Source organism: Hemitrygon akajei, chromosome 25, assembly GCF_048418815.1.
Source record: "Hemitrygon akajei chromosome 25, sHemAka1.3, whole genome shotgun sequence".
In the NCBI taxonomy this organism is placed as follows: Eukaryota; Metazoa; Chordata; class Chondrichthyes; order Myliobatiformes; family Dasyatidae; genus Hemitrygon; species Hemitrygon akajei.
Genome location: NC_133148.1, coordinates 2785674 through 2808713, shown reverse-complemented (window position 1 = coordinate 2808713; position 23040 = coordinate 2785674). Strand labels below are relative to the sequence as shown.

The 23040-nt window shown below is 58.6% G+C and overlaps 1 protein-coding gene across 4 annotated transcripts in view; it reads right to left on the bottom strand.

Annotated features, from left to right (window-relative positions):
- Positions 1-12637: 12637 nt before the first annotated feature.
- The window catches only part of tep1 (telomerase-associated protein 1), a 78124-nt gene continuing 67721 nt past the window's right edge, over positions 12638-23040 (bottom strand). For all 4 annotated transcript variants that reach the window (XM_073028935.1, XM_073028936.1, XM_073028938.1 and 1 more), the window contains exons 24-33: positions 22310-22485; positions 21081-21225; positions 19371-19550; positions 18136-18228; positions 17591-17723; positions 15246-15406; positions 14511-14659; positions 13994-14082; positions 13421-13535; positions 12638-12867 (exon numbers count right to left, since the gene is read on the bottom strand). In XM_073028935.1, coding sequence (XP_072885036.1) covers positions 14633-14659; positions 15246-15406; positions 17591-17723; positions 18136-18228; positions 19371-19550; positions 21081-21225; positions 22310-22485 — 915 coding nt within the window. In that variant the 3' untranslated portion in view covers positions 12638-12867; positions 13421-13535; positions 13994-14082; positions 14511-14632. The remainder of the gene's footprint in view (positions 12868-13420; positions 13536-13993; positions 14083-14510; positions 14660-15245; positions 15407-17590; positions 17724-18135; positions 18229-19370; positions 19551-21080; positions 21226-22309; positions 22486-23040) is intronic.

Genomic DNA, 23040 nt, shown 5'->3' with positions numbered 1-23040 from the left:
GGCCATTTAGAACAGAGATGCGGAAAAACTTTTTCACCCAGCGAGTGGTGGATATGTGGAATGCTCTGCCCCAGAAGGCAGTGGAGGCCAATTCTCTGGATGCATTCAAGAGAGAGTTAGATAGAGCTCTTATAGGTAGCGGGGTCAAGGGATATGGGGAGAGGGCAGGAACGGGGGTACTGATTGTGTATGATCAGCCATGATCACAGTGAATGGCGGTGCTGGCTAGAAGGGCCGAATGGCCTACTCCTGCACCTACTGTCTATTGTCTAGCTCCTCTCAATTAGACCCCCCCCCCACCACTGTGAGCTTCTCCCACCATCCCCTCCCCCACCCCACCCCGACACTACCTGTTCCAAGGTCAAAGATCTTGGTCCAGCCGCTGCGGTAGCCCACTGCGACAGCTCCCCCGTTCTCACTGACGGACAAGCAGAGGGCAGGGTCGTCCCCCTTTGCGCCCATCTCCCCGTTCCTCCGTCCCAGCATGCCCGACCAGACCCGAACCTGGAGCAGAAGGCCAGAGAGTTAGGTCACTGTCACAGTGAGCACACCACTCCTCACCCAAAGCTCTGCAAGTGCCCCAGATATCCAGGCAAGAGTTTGGGAAATCCCCTCCCTACTCTACTCTCTGTACACAGATGAGTGCACGGCCACATGCTGCTCGAACTCCATCGGCAGGTTTGCAAGGGACTCTGCCACAGTGGTATCTCGAATGACGGCGACAGGAAGGAGATAGAGAGCTTCATAACATGGTGTCATGACAACATCAATCTCAGCAGGACAGAAGTTGGCCATTGATTTCAGAGGGGGGAGGGAAGTGTTCATGCTCCTGTCCACATCAGGAGGTCGAGATGGTTGACCGTTTCAAGTTCCTGGGAGAGAACATCTCTAATAGCCTGATCAGGTCTATCCATGTCGATGTCACGTCTAAGAAAGATGATCAATGCTTCTCCTTCACAGGAGGCTTACTTTGCCCATTTTCATAGATGCCCAATAGAAAGCACGTTACTCAGATGCACCACGTCTTGGACGGGCAGCTGGTCTGCCATTGATCGCAGGAAACTAGAGTTGTGGCCACAGCTCAGCACATCACAGAAGACAGCTCTCTCTCATGGACTCTGCATAATCTTCCGGCTGCCGTGGTAGAGCAGCCCGCGTAATCAAGTACCTCACTTGGCCATTCTCTCTCTTCTGCCCCTCACGTTGGGCAGAAGGTAAAAAAGCAGGAAAGCATATACCACCAGTTTCAGGGACGGCTTCTATTCCGCTGCTGGGATGAATCTACCTCATCGTGATCTTGCCCCTCGTTGCTCACCTGCACTTTATTCCGCATTGTTATTGTACCGGTCCTACCTCGATGCACTGTGTAATGATCTGATCTGAATGAACAGAATGCAAGACAATCTTTTCACTTGGTAAATGTGACAATAACACACCAAGTCCAACACCGCCCCTCTGCGGAAAAGTTCCCCTTTGTAATCTTTTCATCGACCTGTACGCTCTAGATTTTAGACTCCCCTACCCCGAGGGAGAAGGCCTGCTACCATCCACTGTGCTCTTTAGAATCTCAGGAACTTCTGTAAGACAGAGGAGCCGAATTAGGCCATTCAGCCCATCGAGTCTGCCCTGCCACTCCATCATTGCAGATTTTCGTTTCTCAACCCCATTCTTGTAACCAGACAGGAACCTATCAATCTCTGCCCTGTGACTTGGCCTCTGCTGCTCCCTGTGGTTTTAACTCCACTGTTATACAGTTAAATTAAATAAGTCACGCAAAAATAGAAATAAGAAAGTAGTGAGGTATTCTCCATGGGTTCAATGTCCATTCAGAAATCGTACGGCTGAGGGGGAGAAGCTGTCCCTGACTCGTCGAGTGTGAGCCTTCTCAGGCTCCTGTACCTTCTTCCAGACGGTAGCAATGAGCAGAGGGCATGGTCTGATTGACGGGGGTCCTTAATGACTGATGCCGTCTCTTTTGAGGCATCACTCTTTGAAGAACCCTGCATACTACGGAGGCTAGAGCCCATGATGGAGCTGGCTAATTCTACAACCCTGCAGTTTATTTCGATCCTGTGCAGTAGACAACCCCCCTATATCAGCCAGAGCAGGCAGCATGGAATTCAAGGGAGTCGCCTTGAATATGATGGATTCCTGGCCTCACGATCTACGTCGTCATGGCCCTTACACCGTGTTCTCCACCTGCACTGCACTTCCCCTGTAAGTGCAACACTTAGGGCTTTTCACTTGTAATTTTGTTGTCTGTACGGATGCCTGAAAAGTTAGGTTTTTCGCCGTGTATCAGCGTCCATGACAATACTAACCAGGTTGCATCACAGACCTTGCTCGGCCTCAGTGCACCGTGTAATGATCAGATCAGTACAAACAATATGCGAGACCGGTTTTCACTGCACGCCGGTGCTTGAGACGATGATAAACCAGTTTACCTTCTGGTCCTCCCCGGTGGAGAGGAGCAGACGACCTTCGTCCAGAAACCGTAGGGCGGTGACAGACCCCTGATGGGCCTGGTAGCCCCCGGCGACGGATCCCGACTTCAGGCACCAGTACAGGACGTCCCCCTGCAGCGAGGCTGACACCAGGAAGTCTCCGTCTGGGGAGAAGGTCAGGGACTGGATGGAGGACTGGTGTTCGTGGAGAACCTGGGGAGCCAATAGAGTGACGGGGGGTGGGGGGGGGGGGGAGACATGAGGCGACATCAGTGTTCACAGCTGGTAAAAGATGGGGGGCCTAAGAGAGACGAAGGGCCACGGTGGGGGAGGGAGCAAGCGAGGGCCAGGAATGAGGAGACAGAGAGAGATGGGGCAGTTGGTGTTCAAAGAGACACGCCGGGGGTGGGGGTGGGCGTTCAGGAAGACGTGCAGTGGTGTGGTTTGGAGATAGGAGGGAATGAGAGTCAGAGGCAGGGTGGGAATATCGGAGGAATGGACGGTCATGAGGTTTGTGGGTTGCAGAGTTAGCTGGTGGGAGGGAGGGGCCGCAGGAGGGTCTGAGGGAAAGATGGTCCGAGCAGTCCAAGGCAGGGAGGGTGGGGGGAGAGGGAGAGTCAGCAGGTCAAAGGGTAGAGGTTGGGAGGGAGGGAGGGTCAAAGGGATGAGGTTCAGTGGGAAGGGGATTGGGAGGGTTTGAGTGGTGGAGGGAGCGATGAGGCTAGGAGGAACAGTCAGAGGGTGGGAGGGAGGGTCAGAGGGATGAGGTTCAGTGGGAAGGGGATTGGGAGGGTTTGAGTGGTGGAGGGAGCGATGAGGCTAGGAGGAACAGTCAGGGGGTGGGAGGGAGGGTCAAAGGGATGAGGTTCAGTGGGAAGGGGATTGGGAGGGTTTGAGTGGTGGAGGGAACGATGAGGCTAGGAAGAACGGTCAGGGGGTGGGAGGGAGGGTCAGAGGGATGAGGTTCAGTGGGAAGGGGATTGGGAGGGTTTGAGTGGTGGAGGGAATGATGAGGCTAGGAGGAACAGTCAGGGGGTGGGAGGGAGGGTCAAAGGGATGAGGTTCAGTGGGAAGGGGATTGGGAGGGTTTGAGTGGTGGAGGGAACGATGAGGCTAGGAAGAACGGTCAGGGGGTGGGAGGGAGGGTCAGAGGGATGAGGTTCAGTGGGAAGGGGATTGGGAGGGTTTGAGTGGTGGAGGGAACGATGAGGCTAGGAAGAACGGTCAGGGGGTGGGAGGGAGGGTCAGAGGGATGAGGTTCAGTGGGAAGGGGATTGGGAGGGTTTGAGTGGTGGAGGGAGCGATGAGGCTAGGAGGAACGGTCAGGGGGTGGGAGGGAGGGTCAGAGGGATGAGGTTCAGTGGGAAGGGGATTGGGAGGGTTTGAGTGGTGGAGGGAGCGATGAGGCTAGGAAGAACGGTCAGGGGGTGGGAGGGAGAGTCAGAGGGATGAGGTTCAGTGGGAAGGGGATTGGGAGGGTTTGAGTGGTGGAGGGAGCGATGAGGCTAGGAAGAACGGTCAGGGGGTGGGAGGGAGGGTCAGAGGGATGAGGTGGAATACTCACCCGCACTGGTTCCGCTGTCAGCCACTTCCAGAGGCGGATGGTGTGGTCCCAGCCCCCCGTTGCCAGCAGATGACCATCGGGCCGAAAGGCCACACAGTTGAGGGGACACGGGCAGTGCAGTTGAACGTCCAGCGTCCCTATGGGCACCGCCCACACCTGTGCGGAGGAGGAGACACCCACCCCTCCAAATTAATCTGGGCTTCGGCAAGCCGCTGCAGATCTGCCCTCTCCCCGCGCCTCTCTTTCCCACTCCCCCCGGTGGGGAAATCCATGCCCCTTGGATCCCCTTCCTCCACCCCCCAACACTCCTGCATATCCAGCCCCCTCCCTCGGGGTAGCCCGTAACAGCAGTGAGAAGTGCTGCCTCAGAGCCCCCCTCCCCCCCCGGAGACCTGATGTGATCACCCGCACCAGCAGCATCGCGCGGGTGTCTGTGACCGTGGGTATCTGTGTATGTTGTGCGTCACTGCGTGTGACTGTGTACGCGCCGCTGTGCCTGCAGACTATCGTGCGTGTTTCCGTGTCTGAGCATGTCCACCTGCGCGTGTGCTCACGTTTCCACATCCTCCCTGTGACCCTGTGTAACGGAACCAAGTCCCCCCCACCAGGCGCTCCCGTTCCTTCCGAAATTCCACTCTCCGGCTCCTCCGTCCTCCTGCAAGTTAGCACCCCCACCCCACCTCCTCTTTCAGCTGCACACTGTGGGTGGGAGTGATACGCAGTGACTAAACCACCACCCACACTCCTCTGGGGCGGAGACCCATACACCCCAGGGGTGGGAGGGATGGGTTTGGAGTGGGACCCACCTTCAGCGTCCGGTCCCAGGAACAGGTGGCCAGCCGCTTCCCGTCGGGAGACACGGCACATCCCGATATCCGATCAGAGTGGGCCTCGAGCAGCAGCAACCTGCAGGAGAGCCAAAGGTGGGGGGGGGGGGGGGGTGAAATAGCTGAATAAATGGAGGGGAGAGATTCCTGTGCCAAAGCTGGGAGAGTGAGTTTGCACAGCAGGGGTGTTGAGGGGTGGGGAAGGAAGAGAGGAGGGGATGGTGAAGGGTGAAGGAGAGGGGAGAGGACATGTGATAAGAATGAGTAGGGGTGGGAGAGAGATGGGGAACGGAGGGGTTAGAGTTAGGGATGTGGTGGGGGGGAAGGGCATTGAGAGAGTGAGGGGGGCCGGCGGGAGAGCGGGGGGAATGTGGCTGGGAAGAGTACAGGCCGAGTTGGGGAGGGAGGGCAGTACAGGGGTGCTTTGGGTTAGGTAGGGAGGGGTGAGCGGGTCACGGTCAGAGTGGTCTGAGATGGAGGGGTGAAGAAAGCCCATGGACGGCGGGAGGGTGAAGGTGGTGCTGGGTGGGAAAAGGACAGAGGAGGGGAGATGATCCCAGATGGAGAGAGGAGGAGGTGGAGGGGATCCTGTACGGAGAAGGTGGGGCAGTGAGCAGGGTGGGAGGGGGTTTGTGATGGGTCACGGTACCTTCACCTACCTGCAGCCTCGGCTGAGGTCCCACACCTCGAGCTTCCCATCGAAAGAGGCGGTGCAAAGTGGGCCCTCGCTCAGGAAGGCGCAGCACGAGACCCCGTCACCCTCGCTGACCAGCGACTGCACCTCCTGCGCGGACGAAGGAAGCAAGGGGAGGGCGGAGAGAGAAAAGAGGGACTGAACTCGGCAAATGCTCTGCCCGAAAGCACGAGGAACTGCAGAGAGCGCGGGCACAGCTCAACATGCGGAAACCAGACTGTCTACGTTTCTCACAGTCTGAGCAAAGCAGCCAACTTACACTCAGTAGCCACTTCATTAGGTTAGTGCAAATATTTAATCTGCCATAAATACAGGCAGACATGGCCACGAGGTTCAGTTGCTGTTCAGACCAACCATTAGATCACATTTCTTCCACATTCTGATGACTTTGACCATGGAATGATTGTTTGGTGCCAGATGGGGTGGTTTGAGTATTTTAGTAACTGCTGGTTTCCTGTGATTTTCAGCATAACAGTCTCAAGAGTTTACAGAAAATGCTGTGAGGACCAAAAACATTCCAGTGAGTGGCAGCTCTGTGGGTGAGTTTGACCTGTTTTTCTTTCCACTCTTTTCTATAAGTGTGTACCTCAGATAAATACTTTTGTGGAGATTTGTGATATATATGATTATGTGATATACATGTACAATGTCTGAAGCACATCCTATGGAAATGTTTGTTTGACGATGAACTTCAATAAAAAAATAAATTACGGAAAAGAAGAAAATGCCTTGTTAATGAGACAGGTCAGAGGCCAGACAGGTGCAAGCTAACAGGAAGGTGAGATAAACTCAAAAAACAATACATTAAAACAGTGGCGTGCAGAAAGGCTTCCCTGAAAGTACAGCATATCGAACCTTGACGTGGATGGGCTGCAGCAGCAGAAAAGCTTAAGCACTCTGTGACGACTTTATTCCGTTCCTCCAGCACCCTATTAAACGGTCACAGTGTAATCAAAGTTGAAATCATGCGCACAATCTTGCAGCAGCATCACAGGTACGTAGCACGAGAACGGAGAAACAAATATAAATCATGTACAGATTTTGCAAGAACAGACACGACTGGAAGAGTCCATTTTAGTGCAGTGTGGTCACGGTGTTCCTGCACTGAGGTCGGGATTAAGGTCATATACCACTTGGTTCAAGAACTAAATGGTTGAAGGGAAGCAGCTGTTTCTGAACCCGGTGGTCTGGGACTTCAGGCTTCCATACCCCCTGCCCATTGGTAGCTGTGAGAAGAGGGCACCTCCAGGATGGTGGGCATCTTCGATGATGTACCTTCTTGAGGCAGCACATCCTGCAGATGTCACCGATGGTGGGAGGGCTGTGCCCATGAGGTATCGGGCAGAGCCCACTACTCTCTGCAGCTTCTTGCGTTCCTGCACTTGGCACAGCGATTGCTCCATCCGTGACTGCAAAAATCTGCGCAGAGCCGCGACCTCAGCTCAGTCCATCGTGAAAACTGGCCCTCCCCTCCATGGACCCGGTCTACACTTCCCACTTGGGGCAGTCGCTCTCCTCTCCCATGGGGCACAGGGTGGAAAAGCCTGGACGCACGTAGCACCAGGCTCAACGACAGTTTCTGTTCCCCGTGGCACGGAATGGACCTTTCGTACGAGCCTCACAACGCACCTCGTGCTGGCCCCTCGTGCCTTATTCTTTGCCTGCAGCTGTAACACTATGTTCTGATATTGGTGCGTTACCGTCACATGTGCCAAGAACTCAGAAAGCTGGTCTTGCACACTGTTCATACAGGTCCAGTCGTGACACAGTGTATTGAGCTGGAAATTCAGAATAAAGCCCAAAAGATACGGAAAAAGTGTAGTGCAGGTAAATGACGAGGTGCACGATCATAACGAGGTAGATCGCATTCTGTCATTGCTTTTCCCTTGGGCAGCTTTGATGACCTGATATTTTGAAATGATCTGTACGGACAGCAGGCAAAGCTCTTTTCCAATGTAACTTGGTGCATGTGACAATAACAAGCTCCTCCCAATATCCGCAGAAAACAGGGAACGTTTTAATTCCAATTCCCACTCCCGCGCTGGCGTGCCCGTTTACGGACTGCTCTGCTGCCAAGTTCAGTAGACGCAGGTTAGAACAACGCCCCGCATTCCTTCCTGGCCGTCTCCGACCTGACGGCAACAACATCGACTCCTCTGACTGCCAGTCATCTGTTCCCCATGCGTTCTGCTTTCCCCTCATTCCTCCTCCTCCCGTCCTCATGACCAGGCCATCACACACCTTTCTCCTCTGGTTCCCCACCTCCTTCCCTTTATTCCATGGTCCATCATCCGCCCCCTCAGCCTGTTGCCTCTTCCACCCGTCACCTCCCAGCTTTTCAGTCATTCCCTTCTGTTCCCCCCTCACCCACCTACCTCTCCCTCAGCTGGTCTCTCACTCCTACCTCCCCTCTCACCCAGACTCACCCCCTACCTCCCCCCTTACCCAGTCTCACCCCCTACCTCCCCCCTTACCCAGACTCACCCCCTACCTCCCCTCTCACCCAGACTCACCCCCTACCTCCCCTCTCACCCAGTCTCACCCCCTACCTCCCCATCTCACCCAGACTCACCCCCTACCTCCCCTCTCACCCAGACTCACCCCCTACCTCCCCTCTCACCCAGTCTCACCCCCTACCTCCCCCCTTACCCAGTCTCACCCCCTACCTCCCCTCTCACCCAGACTCACCCCCTACCTCCCCTCTCACCCAGACTCACCCCCTACCTCCCCATCTCACCCAGACTCACCCCCTACCTCCCCTCTCACCCAGTCTCACCCCCTACCTCCCCATCTCACCCAGTCTCACCCCCTACCTCCCCATCTCACCCAGACTCACCCCCTACCTCCCCCTCTCACCCAGACTCACCCCCTACCTCCCCCTCTCACCCAGACTCACCCCCTACCTCCCCCTTACCCAGTCTCACCCCCCTACCTCCCCTCTCACCCAGTCTCACCCCCTACCTCCCCCTCACCCAGACTCACCCCCTACCTCCCCCTCTCACCCAGACTCACCCCCTACCTCCCCCTTACCCAGTCTCACCCCCTACCTCCCCCCTTACCCAGTCTCACCCCCTACCTCCCCCTTACCCAGTCTCACCCCCTACCTCCCCCCTTACCCAGTCTCACCCCCTACCTCCCCTCTCACCGACTCACCCCCTACCTCCCCCTTACCCAGTCTCACCCCCTACCTCCCCCTTACCCAGTCTCACCCCCTACCTCCCCCCTTACCCAGTCTCACCCCCTACCTCCCCTCTCACCCAGTCTCACCCCCTACCTCCCCATCTCACCCAGACTCACCCCCTAGCTCCCCCTCTCCCCCTACCAAGACTCACCCCCTACCTCCCCCCTCACCCAGACTCACCCCCTAGCTCCCCCCCTTACCCAGTCTCACCCCCTACCTCCCCCCTTACCCAGTCTCACCCCCTACCTCCCCATCTCACCCAGACTCACCCCCTACCTCCCCCTCTCACCCAGTCTCACCCCCTACCTCCCCTCTCACCCAGACTCACCCCCTACCTCCCCTCTCACCCAGTCTCACCCCCTACCTCCCCATCTCACCCAGACTCACCCCCTACCTCCCCCTCTCACCCAGACTCACCCCCTACCTCCCCTCACCCAGACTCACACCTACCTCCCCCCTCACCCAGACTCACCCCCTACCTCCCCCCTCACCCAGACTCACCCCCTACCTCCCCCCTCACCCAGACTCACCCCCTACCTCCCCATCTCACCCAGACTCACCCCCTACCTCCCCATCTCACCCAGACTCACCCCCTACCTCCCCCCTCACCCAGACTCACCCCCTACCTCCCCCCTCACCCAGACTCACCCCCTACCTCCCCCTCACCCAGACTCACAGCTCTCTCACGCTCCTCTCCCTCCTCCTACCTTTGACCTGTTGAATTCCTCCGGCATTTTGCGTGTGTGTGCAGTGTGTACTGTGCGTGGTGCGTGCACGCGGGCATGTGGTTGTGTGTGTGCTGTGTGCATGGTGCGTGCACGCGGGCCTGTGGTTGTGTGTGTGCTGTGTGCGTGGTGCATGCACGCGGGCATGTGGTTGTGTGTGTGCTGTGTGCGTGGTGCATGCACGCGGGCATGTGGTTGTGTGTGTGCTGTGTGCGTGGTGCATGCACGCGGGCATGTGGTTGTGTGTGTGCTGTGTGTGTGGTGCATGCACGCGGGCATGTGGTTGTGTGTGTGCTGTGTGCGTGGTGCGTGCACGCGGGCCTGTGGTTGTGTGTGTGCTGTGTGTACTGTGCGTGGTGCGTGCACGCGGGCCTGTGGTTGTGTGTGTGCTGTGTGTACTGTGCGTGGTGCGTGCACGCGGGCCTGTGGTTGTGTGTGTGCAGTGTGTACTGTGCGTGGTGCATGCACGCGGGCCTGTGGTTGTGTGTGTGCAGTGTGTACTGTGCGTGGTGCATGCACGCGGGCCTGTGGTTGTGTGTGTGCTGTGTGCAGTGTGCGTGGTGCTTGCACGCGGGCCTGTGGTTGTGTGTGTGCTGTGTGCAGTGTGTGTGGTGCATGCACGCGGGCCTGTGGTTGTGTGTGTGCTGTGTGCAGTGTGTGTGGTGCGTGCACGCGGGCCTGTGGTTGTGTGTGTGCTGTGTGCGTGGTGCGTGCACGCGGGCGTGTGGTTGTGTGTGTGCTGTGCGTGGTGCGTGCACGCGGGCGTGTGGTTGTGTGTGTGCTGTGTGTGCTGTGCGTGGTGCATGCACGCGGGCCTGTGGTTGTGTGTGTGCTGTGCGTGGTGCGTGCATGCGGGCGTGTGGTTGTGTGTGTGCTGTGTGTACTGTGCGTGGTGCATGCACGCGGGCCTGTGGTTGTGTGTGTGCTGTGCGTGGTGCGTGCATGCGGGCGTGTGGTTGTGTGTGTGCTGTGTGTACTGTGCGTGGTGCATGCACGCGGGCCTGTGGTTGTGTGTGTGCTGTGCGTGGTGCGTGCATGCGGGCGTGTGGTTGTGTGTGTTCTGTGTGTACTGTGCGTGGTGCATGCACGCGGGCCTGTGGTTGTGTGTGTGCTGTGCGTGGTGCGTGCACGCGGGCCTGTGGTTGTGTGTGTGCTGTGCGTGGTGCGTGCATGCGGGCGTGTGGTTGTGTGTGTGCTGTGTGTACTGTGCGTGGTGCATGCACGCGGGCCTGTGGTTGTGTGTGTGCTGTGCGTGGTGCGTGCATGCGGGCGTGTGGTTGTGTGTGTTCTGTGTGTACTGTGCGTGGTGCATGCACGCGGGCCTGTGGTTGTGTGTGTGCTGTGCCGTGGTGCGTGCATGCGGGCGTGTGGTTGTGTGTGTGCTGTGTGTACTGTGCGTGGTGCATGCACGTGGGCCTGTGGTTGTGTGTGTGCTGTGTGTGGTGCGTGCACGCGGGCGTGTGGTTGTGTGTGTGCAGAAAACGAGTACCATTTTAATTCCCCTTGCCGCTGTCTGTGCTGAGGCACCTGTGACGCCGCTGGAAACCTGTGTTTCAGAGTGCCTGTTACCCCAGTGTACCTGCCCAGGTGACAGTAAACTCAGCTCGGTCACTAAAGCCGACTTACCCCCATGCCCTGCACGCGGGTGGCAGGGAGGGTTGGAAGGGTGTGGTCCAGCGGAGGGAGAGTAGGTGGGGAATGGCTTGGAGGGAGGGCCCTGCCCGCACCATCTCACCTGACCACTCTCCAGGTTCAGGAGATGGAGTGATCCTTGTCCAGTGCCCACCACTGCCTGTTTCCCGTTAGCCGAGACGCCCACGCAGTCCGGTACGGATGGCACCTTCATCACCCTGCTGGGGAAAACAGGAGCGGGGGGGGGGGGGGGGTGGAGTTACGTGTCAGTGTGTTAGGCCAGCATCACCTCCCCACCCCCCCCTTGGCACATTCCCCAGGGACTGCCAGCTTCTCTTTGGGAACTTTACCCCTCTGCAACCCCCCCTCGCCACCAACTCAGCCCCATGAGGTCCAGTGGTGAAGGGGGGCTTCCAGACACCAGTGGTGTGTGTGAGTCGGGGGTCCCAGGGTCCTGTTGCCCTTTGATTGGTTTTTGCAGATGGTGCGATGGGGATGCTGTTCACCCGACAGTATCACTGGCTGTGGGACGGGGGTCTGTCCGTGCAGACAAATACGAGTTGCATCCAACGGCCTTCTGCCCTCTCGGGGGGGGGGGGTGTGGAGTGTTGTAAGATAGGGAGAACCTAAAGCCCCCAAGGCCTCAGAAAGAAGGGACCCCATCTGCCCACGACTGCACCCTAACCCCGCTGTGAGCCTTCGGGCTCGTTCACTAAGAAACCGACATAGAGGAGAGCGAACATGAGGAAATCTGCAGATGCTGGAAATTCAAGTAACAACACACACAAAATGCTGGTGGAACGCAGCAGGCCAGGCAGCATCTATAGGGAGAAGCGCTGTCGACGTTTCGGGCCGAGACCCTTCGTCAGGACTACAGAGGAGCGGGTCGTCCCTCCAGCTCCAAATGATCTGAGGAATCGTGGATAGCACAGAAGATAGCCAAAGGATTTGGCGGGACATCGATTAGTTACAGATCCGGGTGGAGGAGGGAGGAAATCTGAGGGAACCTTCCTCAGTCAGAGAGGGGTGAGACCCTGGGACACAGGGGAGAGGGCATTGACAAACTGTCTGGACGTCCAGGTACAGAAGGGGGCAGGGCAGACTGCACTCGGTCCCCTCTTCTAAATTGTTAATTCAGATCACGAACCACTGTGAGCCCAGCTCTGACCCCTGTGGCTCTCTGCCCACCACTGAACGTGTCAGCCAAAGAAACAACATTTATTCCAAATCACTGTTGGTTAATTAATCCTCTATTCGTACATTACCCCAAACTCCATACTTCCTTATCTCTTGGATAAGTCTTTTAAAGTGTCCTCTGACCAAATGCCTTCTATCTATACAACATCCACTTGCTCCCTTCTGTCCACCGTGGCTCATTAGATCGACAGAGAACTCCAGGAGTTTGTCAAACAGGACTTCCCATGTCTATGTCTCCCTGATTTCTACCCAGCCCAGGCTTAAACCCTCCCCCTGTTCTGCCTCCCGTTCCCCTATCCTGCCCGGGGAGAGAGCGCTTACCGAGCCTCGCACGGGGTTGGCCGTGGCCGGTTGACCCAGCACATGAGCCGGAAGTCCGAGTGGGGTGAGCCGGTGTTCCGGGCTGCTCCCTAGCAGGTTCTGGGCCTGGCGTTCCACGGAGAGCCCTCCTCCTGATTCAACGCCTGCTGCCAGAAGAGGAGGGTGGTAGCGGGACAGGAGGGCCGAATTGGCGGCCACAAAATCCTGGCAGGTTCTGACATCTGACCGGCTGGGGGAGTCGCCGGGCGGCCCCCACCTCTGTGATCCCCTCTCCAGCGGAGCCTGGGGGCAGGGGGGAGGGAAGGAGAAGGGGTAATTACCATCACGAGAGGCTGCGGGGTCAAGATTGTGCAGCAGGGTTTGGTAGGGAGGTCATGCCACGGAGAAACGAGGACAAGGGTCAGAGGTCAGGGCATAGGGAAGCAAGGGTCAGAGAGAAAGAGAGAGCTGAGGTTGGAAGTCACGCCATGGGTACGTGGGGCCGTGGGACTAGGGTCACAGTTTGAGTTGCGGAGAAAGGTGTGGCAGAGGGTGAGAGGGTGTGAGACTAAGGTCGCAGTTTGAGCTGAGGGAAGGGTGTGGGTGAGGGTGAGAGGGTGTGGACTAAGTTCGCAGTTTGAGCTGAGGGAAGGGTGTGGGTGAGGGTGAGAGGGTGTGGGACTAGGGTCACAGTTTGAGCTGAGGGAAGGGTGTGGGTGAGAGATCCCACCATCGAAAGGCGGCGCAAGGATTAGAAGTTGAGGGTCAGAGGTCAGGCTGAAGCCAGAGCGAAGGTGAGGGTCGGAGGTTGTGGTGTGGGGAGTGTGATGCAAAGATCAGGGTTCTGAACTCTCACCACAGCAGGCGAAGGCAGCTCCCAGCTGGGGCAACATCCCAAGGCGCAGGTGGAGCCAGGAGAAACGGAGGTCGGACAGGAGGGAGGAGAGGAGGACATGCTGTCCTGATCCCACCTGGAATGAGAGGGAGAGGTGGAAGAGTGAGGGAGAGAGGAGGAGAGGGAGATAGGTGGAGATGTAGGGGGAGGTGGGGAGAGGGGATAGTGCGTGCAGTAAAGGAGGTGGAGGGGTGAGGTGGGAGGGGGAGCAAGATAAAATTGAGTTAACACCCTATTGCAGAAGTTTTCAGTTAAACCCTCCACCCATCACTAACACCACCAACCCCACCCCACACAATGTCCTGACCCCCACAATCAAACATGGATACCACAGCTGGGCACCAGCTTTGCTTCCCCCTCCATCCCTTCCCTTCCACCCTCCAGCAGCACCCACAGACACGCGTCAGCACAGCCAAGGGCGTGCACAGCTCACACGCATACACACACAGACACACTCGTGCAATCCACACACACTCACAAGGACACACGTGCAGAGTGCAGACGGAGCCGAGCCCCGAGGGAGGTGCCCCGTACCAGATGAAGTGGCAGGTCAGCGAGGGCCTCGGGGTCGCAGTCGGTGAAGCTCCTGTCCCCAGCCGGATCAGTCATTCTCCACAAGTGGGCTGTGGGCCAGCGAAAGATGGGTTAACGTCACACCGACAGAGAGCGCGGGGAATGGGGGGACGGAGCAGTCGGACAGTAGGGGGTCGAAGGAGGGGGGAAGAATGGGACCCTGATGGAGGGTGTGGCTCCAAGAGGGTGGGAGGGTTGAGTAGTGGGGGAGGGGCCGCCGGACAGGGAGGGGGAGGTGTGAGGTTGAGGCCGCGGGACGGGGAGGGGGAGGGGGTGAGGCCGCGGGACGGGGAGGGGGAGGGGGTGAGGCCGCGGGACGGGGAGGGGGAGGAGGCGAGGCCGCGGGACGGGGAGGGTGGCGGCACGAGGCCGCAGGATCGAGGGGGAAGGGTGGGCCCAGGGAGTGGGGTACAAGGCCGCGGAGGAGGGTGCGACGACTTAGGGAGGGGTTGAGAAGGAGCAGCTCTCCCATACCCACCGGCCAGTAGTAGGTGAGAGTGCCGGGCCCTGTCCCCCTCTCGCAGGTATCGCTGCTCCACCGCTCCCTGCAGCAACGATCCGGCCAGGCGGAGACGGGAACCGGAGCCGGAGCCGGAGCTGTCAGCCAGTCCCCACACACCACTCACACTGAAGGTGGGTGGGGAGGGAGGTAGAGTGGACAAAGAAGGATTAGGGGGGTGAAATAGAGTGACATGGGTAGGGGACAGAGAGAAAGAGGAGGAAAGACAGGGCGAGGAGGGGGGTGAGGGGAGAGTGGGGATGAGGGTTTGAGAGGGTGGGGGAAATGGGAGAGTGACAGTGGATGGGGAGAACAGATAAAAATTAGCAGATGCAAAATACACCCCCGTACCCCCCTTCACAAGTTACCTCTCCCTGAAATCTACCACCCACTCTGCCTCTACTTGCTCTGGCCGTACCTGCTCCCCTCCCATCGCCCCACGCAGCATGGAAACCAGCACTTCAGCCCATCGATCTGATACTGACCAGCAGGGCACCCCCCCCATCGATCAGACTTGTTTTCACTCTCTCCCCCCCCCCACCATCTCCCCATTCCCCTCACCCATCTCCTCTCGCCCCTCCCCTCGCTCCCGAGAGGACCCCTCTACCCTCATTCACCCCCTCCCTCTGTCCCCATCTTGGGCTCTAGGACGTTCAGGGAGGCCTGAGGAATGACGAGGGACCTTGAGGGAGCAGGGGGGTCACGGGGACTTACGCAGCCAGTCCCCGCAGCAGACGGGCAAAGGTTGCCATGGCGATGGGTCGTCTGGGAGCCAGCGTCTCCTGCGTCACCTCCTCCCATCTCGGGGAGGCCCCTCCCTTGCGCAGGACTCCTGTGGGTGCAGAGGGTGGAATAGAGGTCGACCTCACGCAGGCCTGACGTGGGCAGGGTAGGGCGAGGAAAACAAAAAAAATCAGGAAATTAGTTACCACCAGCACAACCCCCTCAGCAGTTCCCAGGATTCGGGGCTTCAACCCCTGTCTGACCCTGACCCTGACCCTGCTGTCCCTGGGAGTTGGTGACAGGACAGGCCGGAGGGAGCCTGACCCTGTCCCTAAGAGCATGTGAGCCTCACCCGTGTCTGACCCTGTCCCTTTTCTTTTTAACTACAAAATATCTTTAGTACTAATTCTGTGCTGTATATACAAACCGGTGACTAACACAATTACTACACTATAAATAGACAATAGAGATTAAACTAAAATGTTTCCATCTCTGTCAATGATGGCAATAACTCCCCCCGCGGAGCCCAACGGTCCCGGAGCACCTCTATGGTCGCCGTGGACTACACGTATTCCTTCTCAATATTTATCTGGCATGAACATACTCCCTAAACATTGCCAGGCAATCTGCCCGGGGAGATCTTCCTGCCACCTGTTTCCAAGACCCTCGGATGGCTGATTTCGCCAGCCCCAAGAGCAAGTTAACAAGGACATCCTCATCCCTCCATGCCCCCTCCTTATCGGATGCCCGTATATAAATAGGGTGGGGCTATAATGCAACCAGAAGGCGAGAAGCAGCCCACGCAAATACGCGATAAGGGGCTGCAGCCTCACACACCCCATGTACATGTGGTACACGGTCTCGTCCAGCCCGCAGAAATGACGTGCGTGTGGGAGATCCGTGTACAAACTAGAGGATTTACTGCAGGGCACCGGTCTGTGCAGCAACCCCCACCCCAGAGCCCCCAGATGCATGGGAAGAATTCCCTGGTAAAGGGAGCTCCCCCACCTGCAGGTGAAAGTACCGACCGCCATGGCGTGTCGGGACGGTGGACAAGGACTAGGAAGTGGAGGGTGTGGAGCAGCAGCCCATACAGATACCTCCTACTTGCCCCCCTGAATGGGACTGTGGGTATCGATGAGAGACGGCTCAAGTTGTGTGGACTCGGCTCTCGGATAAGATTGCGGGGCCTGGGCCCGACAAACACCTCGGCCTGAGTCGGTCCACACACCTGAGCCGCACCGACATCCACTGAGGTAGGGCAAGGGTGGGCCAGGACTCCGCCCTCTGCCTGAGGAGGGGATTCCCGGCCTGAGGCAACCACGTTCCAGACTCTCAGTAGGCCCTGATAGAAGCCGGGCAGACTCTGCAAAGCAGTACGGCTGACGCCCGCTGCTGGCAGCCGCATATCTTCGTGAAGACAGCAGCCCCTCCGGAGGAAGAAAGTCGCCAACACGTGCCACCTGGGAGGGTGCTCGGCGTCCAGGAATCTCTGCAGAGTCCTGAGGCGGAGAGCCGCCAGTCGCGTACGTACACACACCAGCGACTGTCCGACCTCTCCCACTGGGAGATTCAAGACCGCTACAGAGACCCAGTGTTTCCTGTTGCCCCAGAAGAAGTCCACTAACTTCCTCTGCATTCTCGCAACAAACGGGGCAGGAGGGGCCAAGGTGACCATCCGGTACCACAACATGGAGGCCACCAGCTGGTTTATAACCACCACCCTGCCTCGATAGGAAAGCACCCTGAGAAGGCCTGACCAGCGCCCCAGCCGGGCCATGACTTTCGTCTCCAGGTCCTGCCAGTTCGCCAGCCAGGTCTCCCCAGAAGGACTCAGGTAGACTCCCGGACAGAGGAGACTTCTGGTGCTCCACTCAAAAGCTCTCATCTCCTCCGGCAGGGAGTCCACCTGCCACTGACTCTCTAACCGCTGCCAAGAAAACTACATGGCACCTGCGCATCCTTGATTCGATGTGGAGGGAGACTCACCCTGTGTCTGACCCGGTCCCTGGGAGTGTGTGATGGGACGGTGTGGAGGGAGCCTCACCCTGTGTCTGACCCTGTCCCTGGGAGTGTGTGACGGGACGGTGTGGAGGGAGCCTCACCCTGTGTCTGACCCTGTCCCTGGGAGTGTGTGACGGGACGGTGTGGAGGGAGCCTCACCCTGTCTCTGGGAGTGTGTGACGGGACATTGTGGAGGGAGCCTCAGTCTATGGCTGACCCTTTCCCTGGGAGCCTGACGGTACGGTATGAAGGGAGCCTCAAGCCATGTTAGGTGCCCAGGAGGTTTGGAGTAACACTCCACCCCCTGCCCCCCCCATTCCGTAGCCATTTACCTCTCTCGCTGATGCTGAGAGTGCAGAAGGCAAAGGTCACTGTCTCTGCTCCAAATTCCTGCTCCAGTCTCCCCAGCACCCACTGCAGCATCTGGCGGAGGGTTGAGGGCATTGCGCGGATCCTCTCCGAGACCTGGAGGAGGAGGTAACAGAGAGGGGTTGTTGACCATCGGTAGGAGGAAGCTCTGTTTTCCTCCAGTCCTGATGAAGTGTCTCGGCTCAAAACGTTTATAATTTTCCACTGATGCCGAGTCCCGCCAGAATTTTGTGTGTGTTGCTTGGATTTCCAGCATCTGCAGATTTTCACCTGTTTGTGGTAGGAGGGATCTGTGGACTTGGCATCAGAGGCGAGGAGCAAAGGGGTAGCCACAGACGGCCTGGCAGGAAAGATGTGTTGCGGGTGCAACAGGCCGGGCATTAGCTGGGGGGGCAATATGCTGAGCATGGGGGGGATGTGTTTGTGGGGGGGCAGAAGTCCTGGTGGGCTGCGGAAGTGGGGGAGGAGCGGAGTAAGGGAGGTCAGGGGGCCGTGCCTACATCCTCACCTTCTCGAAGACCCCGAATGTGCGAAGCTCCTCGGAGGCCATCTTGAGGTAGAGGGGCTGGTGTGACTCCCTCTTCACCACCAGCAGCCTCATCTGCAAGGGGCACAGGATTCAACTGACTCTAGCGCCACACTCACGCCTCCGTTCTCCCCCCACCTCCCTCCCACCACCTAATTTCCCTGGCGATTGCAGAGCAAGCCCCCACCACCCTCAGTACGTCACGAAGGTTTGGAGAGCAGGAATCTAAATTTGGATTCGGCCACAGGACAAAGTGGAGTGTCCCTGGGCGGGGAGCACGTGGTCACTATCAGTATCGTGGGGGACTTCTGGAATGGTGTGGCACCCGCAGGGAACTTACTGTTTTATAGACACAAGTAAAAAAAATTTAAATTTTAATTTGCTCGCTGTCTTGTAAATACTTGATGTTTGCAGTTCGTGCATTTTGTGTGAATAAACTTCTGTGCTTTTGCCAAAAATGAAGGGATGAAACGGAGGCTTTGGAGAGGATGCAGAAGGAGTTTATCAGCATGCTGTCTGGAATAGAGAGCATGAGGTCCAGGGAGAGGCTCGACATAGTTTGGGATTTTTTCTCTGGACCAGTGATGACTGAGGGAAGACCTGATAGAGGTTTATAAAATTACCAGAGGTCTGGATAGGATAGAGAAGTCTTCCCCCCCACCCCAGGATGGAAATGTCACGTGCTGGAGGGCTTAGACTTAAAGGCAGGAAGTGGAATGTTTCAATGGAGATGTGCAGAGAAGGTTTATTTTTCCGCCCGAGAATGGGGGTGAGGGGGGTCCCAGGAATGGTGGTGGACCCAGATATGACAATGAGGTTTAGCAGGTTCTTAGACAGACAGGGAATGGGGTGATAGGGAACCCATGCCTGCAAGTGGGATTAGTCTGGCCTGGCATCATGGACACCGCAGAGAGGGTGGACCCCACGGAGCAGAGCACCCCCCCTTGCCCCCTCTCCCTGCTGCCAGCCACCCTCCCATACCACGCTCCTCGGCACTCCTGGCGCCCCTCCCGCTATGCTCCCTCACCCCTCCTTGCAGGCATTCCCTCCCTCACTGCTGCCTCTCCTCTCGTTTGTCCGCCATTCTTTGGTGCCTCTTCCTGTTCCACCCCTCCTGTCACCACTCGGTCGCCTTCTCGCCCCCCCTACACTCTCTCCCCGCACCCCACCGAGCCCCTCCATCCCTGCTGCCCCTCATTGCTCGCTCCCACCCTTACCTGGTTGTTGAAGGGCGTCTCCTCCAGACGCTTGCCGTACTGAGCCAGACTGGCGCGCACGACCTGCGCCCTGTCCAGCGGCTCCAGCGGCCCGAGGCTGAAGGCCAGCGCCTGCCTGTGCTTGTCCAGGGTCCGGTGTAGGTAGGATCCTTCTGTCACCGACAGCACCAGCGTCACCCCCTGCAGGCAGCGAGTGAAACCCTCAGAAAGGGACGGGAGGGCGAGGGCAGGAACGGGGGGTGGGTGTCGGAGAGGGGAAAGAGAGCAATGGACACGGAGAGAGGTGGAAAGTGCTGCAGGGAGGAAGGTGATGGCAGAGAGGGAATGTGGGAGGGGTGAGGCACACAGTTGAGGGGGAGAGGGCATGAAGTGCGAAGGGGAGGGGGCGTGTACTGTGAGGGAGCTGGGGGTGCAGTATCATGGAGTGAGAGGGTGTGAAGTGTGAGGGGGAGAAAGGAGGAGTGAGGGGGGGCAGGGGCTGGAGCGGGAGCGAGGGGGGGCAGGGGCTGGAGCGGGAGCGAGGGGGGGCAGGGGCTGGAGCAGGAGCGGGGGAGGCAGGGGCTGGAGCAGGAGTGAGGCGGGGGAGGGTGCAGGAGCTGGAGTGGGAGCGAAGGTGGGGGGCTGGAGTGGGAGCGAAGGGGGGGCTGGAGCAGGAGCGAGGGGGGCACGGGCTGGAGCGGGAGTGAGGGGGGGCACGGGCTGGAGCGGGAGCGAAGGGGGGACTGGAGCGAGAGTGAGGGGGGCACAGGGGCTGGAGCGGGAGTGAGGGGGCGCAGGGGCTGGAGCGGGAGTGAGGGGGGCACAGGGCTGGAGTGGGAGCGAAGGGGGGGCTGGAGCGGGAGTGAGAGGGCGCAGGGGCTGGAGCGGGAGTGAGGGGGGGCACGGGCTGGAGCGGGAGTGAGGGGGGGCACGGGCTGAAGCGGGAGTGAGGGGGGGGCACGGGCTGGAGCGGGAGTGAGGGGGGCACAGGGGCTGGAGCGGGAGCGAAGGGGGGGCTGGAGCGGGAGTGAGGGGGGGCACGGGCTGGAGCGGGAGTGAGGGGGGGGCACGGGCTGAAGCGGGGAGTGAGGGGGGGGCTGGAGCGGGAGCGAGGGGAGGCAGGGGCCTGGAGCAGGAGTGAGGCGGGGGAGGGTGCAGGAGCTGGAGTGGGAGCCAGGGGTGGGGGGCGCAGGGGCTGGAGTGGGAGCGAAGGTGGGGGGCTGGAGTGGGAGCGAAGGGGGGGCTGGAGCAGGAGCGAGGGGGGCACGGGCTGGAGCGGGAGCGAAGGGGGGACTGGAGCGGGAGTGAGGGGGGCACAGGGGCTGAGTGGGAGCGAAGGGGGGGCTGGAGCGGGAGTGAGAGGGCGCAGGGGCTGGAGCGGGAGTGAGGGGGGGCACGGGCTGGAGCGGGAGTGAGTGGGGGCACGGGCTGAAGCGGGAGTGAGGGGGGGCACAGGGGCTGGAGCGGGAGCGAAGGGGGGGCTGGAGCGGGAGTGAGGGGGCGCAGGGGCTGGAGCGGGAGTGAGGGGGGGGGCACAGGGGCTGGAGTGGGAGCGAAGGGGGGGCTGGAGCGGGAGTGAGGGGGGCACAGGGGCTGGAGTGGGAGCGAAGGGGGGGCACAGGGGCTGGAGTGGGAGTGAGGGGGCACAGGGGCTGGAGCGGGAGTGGGAAGAGGGTGGGGTGGGCGGTTACAAATAGGAGCCGGGGTGGGAGTGGGAAGCATGCCGCCTACCTGTGGGACAGGCTCGGGTATCCAGTCAGAGGAAGGGGAGCCCCCGGCCCCCAGTAGCTGGTCTGCACCGTCCACCAGGAGGATCAGCCGACGCCGGGAACCGGTGCGGCTCGACAGCAGGCTGTGGAAGAGCATCACCAGGGGCCTGAGGGGACAAACAGCAAGTGCCCCCGTCAGCCCAACACGGACCTCGTGGGTCTGGGGTTCTCAGAAACCTCTGAGTCAGACCTTCCTGCTGTTCCCAGCTCAACACTGTGCTTATTACTTCTGTTCTGTGAGCTTCACATGATTTCATGTGCAGGTTTCTGTCTCTCCAGTCACCTGTCTGTGCACAATTGTGCCCATACACCCTCTTCTTTGCGTCTGCGTCCGTCTGCCCGCCTGTATCTGTGTGCGAGTTGAGAAAGGGATCTGGACTGCACAGCTGAGGGACGGGACTCAGCTCAACGTGTGCGTGCGGGGCCCAACGCCGAGATAATTGCTCACTTCGGGAGCTCAAGTGTGAGCACTGTTCATATCGGGGACCTTCGTGTCAGTGCAGAGGGAGCACAGCTCCCGCAAAGTGTCTGCACGTCAACGGAGTGGTAAAGGTGGCACAAAGCACACTTGCCTTGACCCATCAGGGACTGGATTCAACAGCCAGGAGGTTACGTTGCAGCTTTATGAAACTCTGGTCAGGCCAGTAGACGAGAGACCGAGCTGCCAGGAGATCACAACGGACAAACAACATTTATTGTGATTTTTGGTAGATATCTTTCTGCAACTATTGGTAGTTATCTTTTTGCTAATTATTATAAGTTTAATTTTTGATATACTTCATAAAGAACTCCAGCAACTTTCTTCATTGGTCGTAACCACAGTGGGGCAAGTTTCCTTTCCACACAGAGCGATGGATGTCTGGAACGTGTTGCTGGGGTAGGTGGTGAAGGCAAACGTAACAGGGGCATTTAAGAAGCTCAGACAGACACATGAATGTATGGGGAATGGAAGGATTCCGACCAAGTGTGGGCAGAAGGGATCAACTTAATTGGCCATCACTGGCTTGATGATATTGACACAGCACCGTGGGCCGACGAGCCTGTTTCTGTGTTACAATGTCACTCCGCATCGCTACTTCCCGAACAGTGGAGATCTTGCCCCGGACCCCAGCACCTGGGGCTTTTTAAGTGAACAGAGACCCCACCCCCCAAACCCACCGAAGGTATGGCCACGCCCCACTTCCGCCTCACCTGTGGGTCTGAGGAATGTCTCGGTCCGAGTGTGGGTCCAGCTGCTGGCAGACGCGCTGCAGGAAGGCCGTGCTGCTCTGCGCCCCCTCACCGGCCGCGGTGAAGTGGTAGAAGACGCTGCACTGCGCCGGGACGTCTGACGGCTCGGCGGGGGAGAGCTGGTTGATGAGCCCGGCCTGAGGTTGGAAGAGAGAGAGAGGGGGGAGGACGGGTGAGTATCGATCAGGGACAGCCAGAACCATAGGAGGCTGGCTGGTCAGGGTTTGCGATCCAATTCCCACAGCCCTTGCAAAATGCCAGCCCCTCTCCCACGTTCTTCAGAAGGTAGACCCACCCCTTCAGGGTCCAGTCTGGTAACACTGGCTCAGGACATGCCCTCTTCTCATTGTTACCATCGGAATGAGCCTGAAGACGCACACTCAGCGATTCAGGAACAGCTTCTTCCCCTCTGCCATCAGGGAGGAGGTACAGGAGCCTGAAGACACACACTCAGCGATTCAGGAACAGCTTCTTCCCCTCTGCCATCAGGGAGGAGGTACAGGAGCCTGAAGACGCACACTCAGCAATTCAGGAACAGCTTCTTCCCCTCTGCCATCAGGGAGGAGGTACAAGAGCCTGAAGACACACACTCAGCGATTCAGGAACAGCTTCTTCCCCTCTGCCATCAGGGAGGAGGTTCAGGAGCCTGAAAACACACACTCAGCGATTCAGGAACAGCTTCTTCCCCTCTG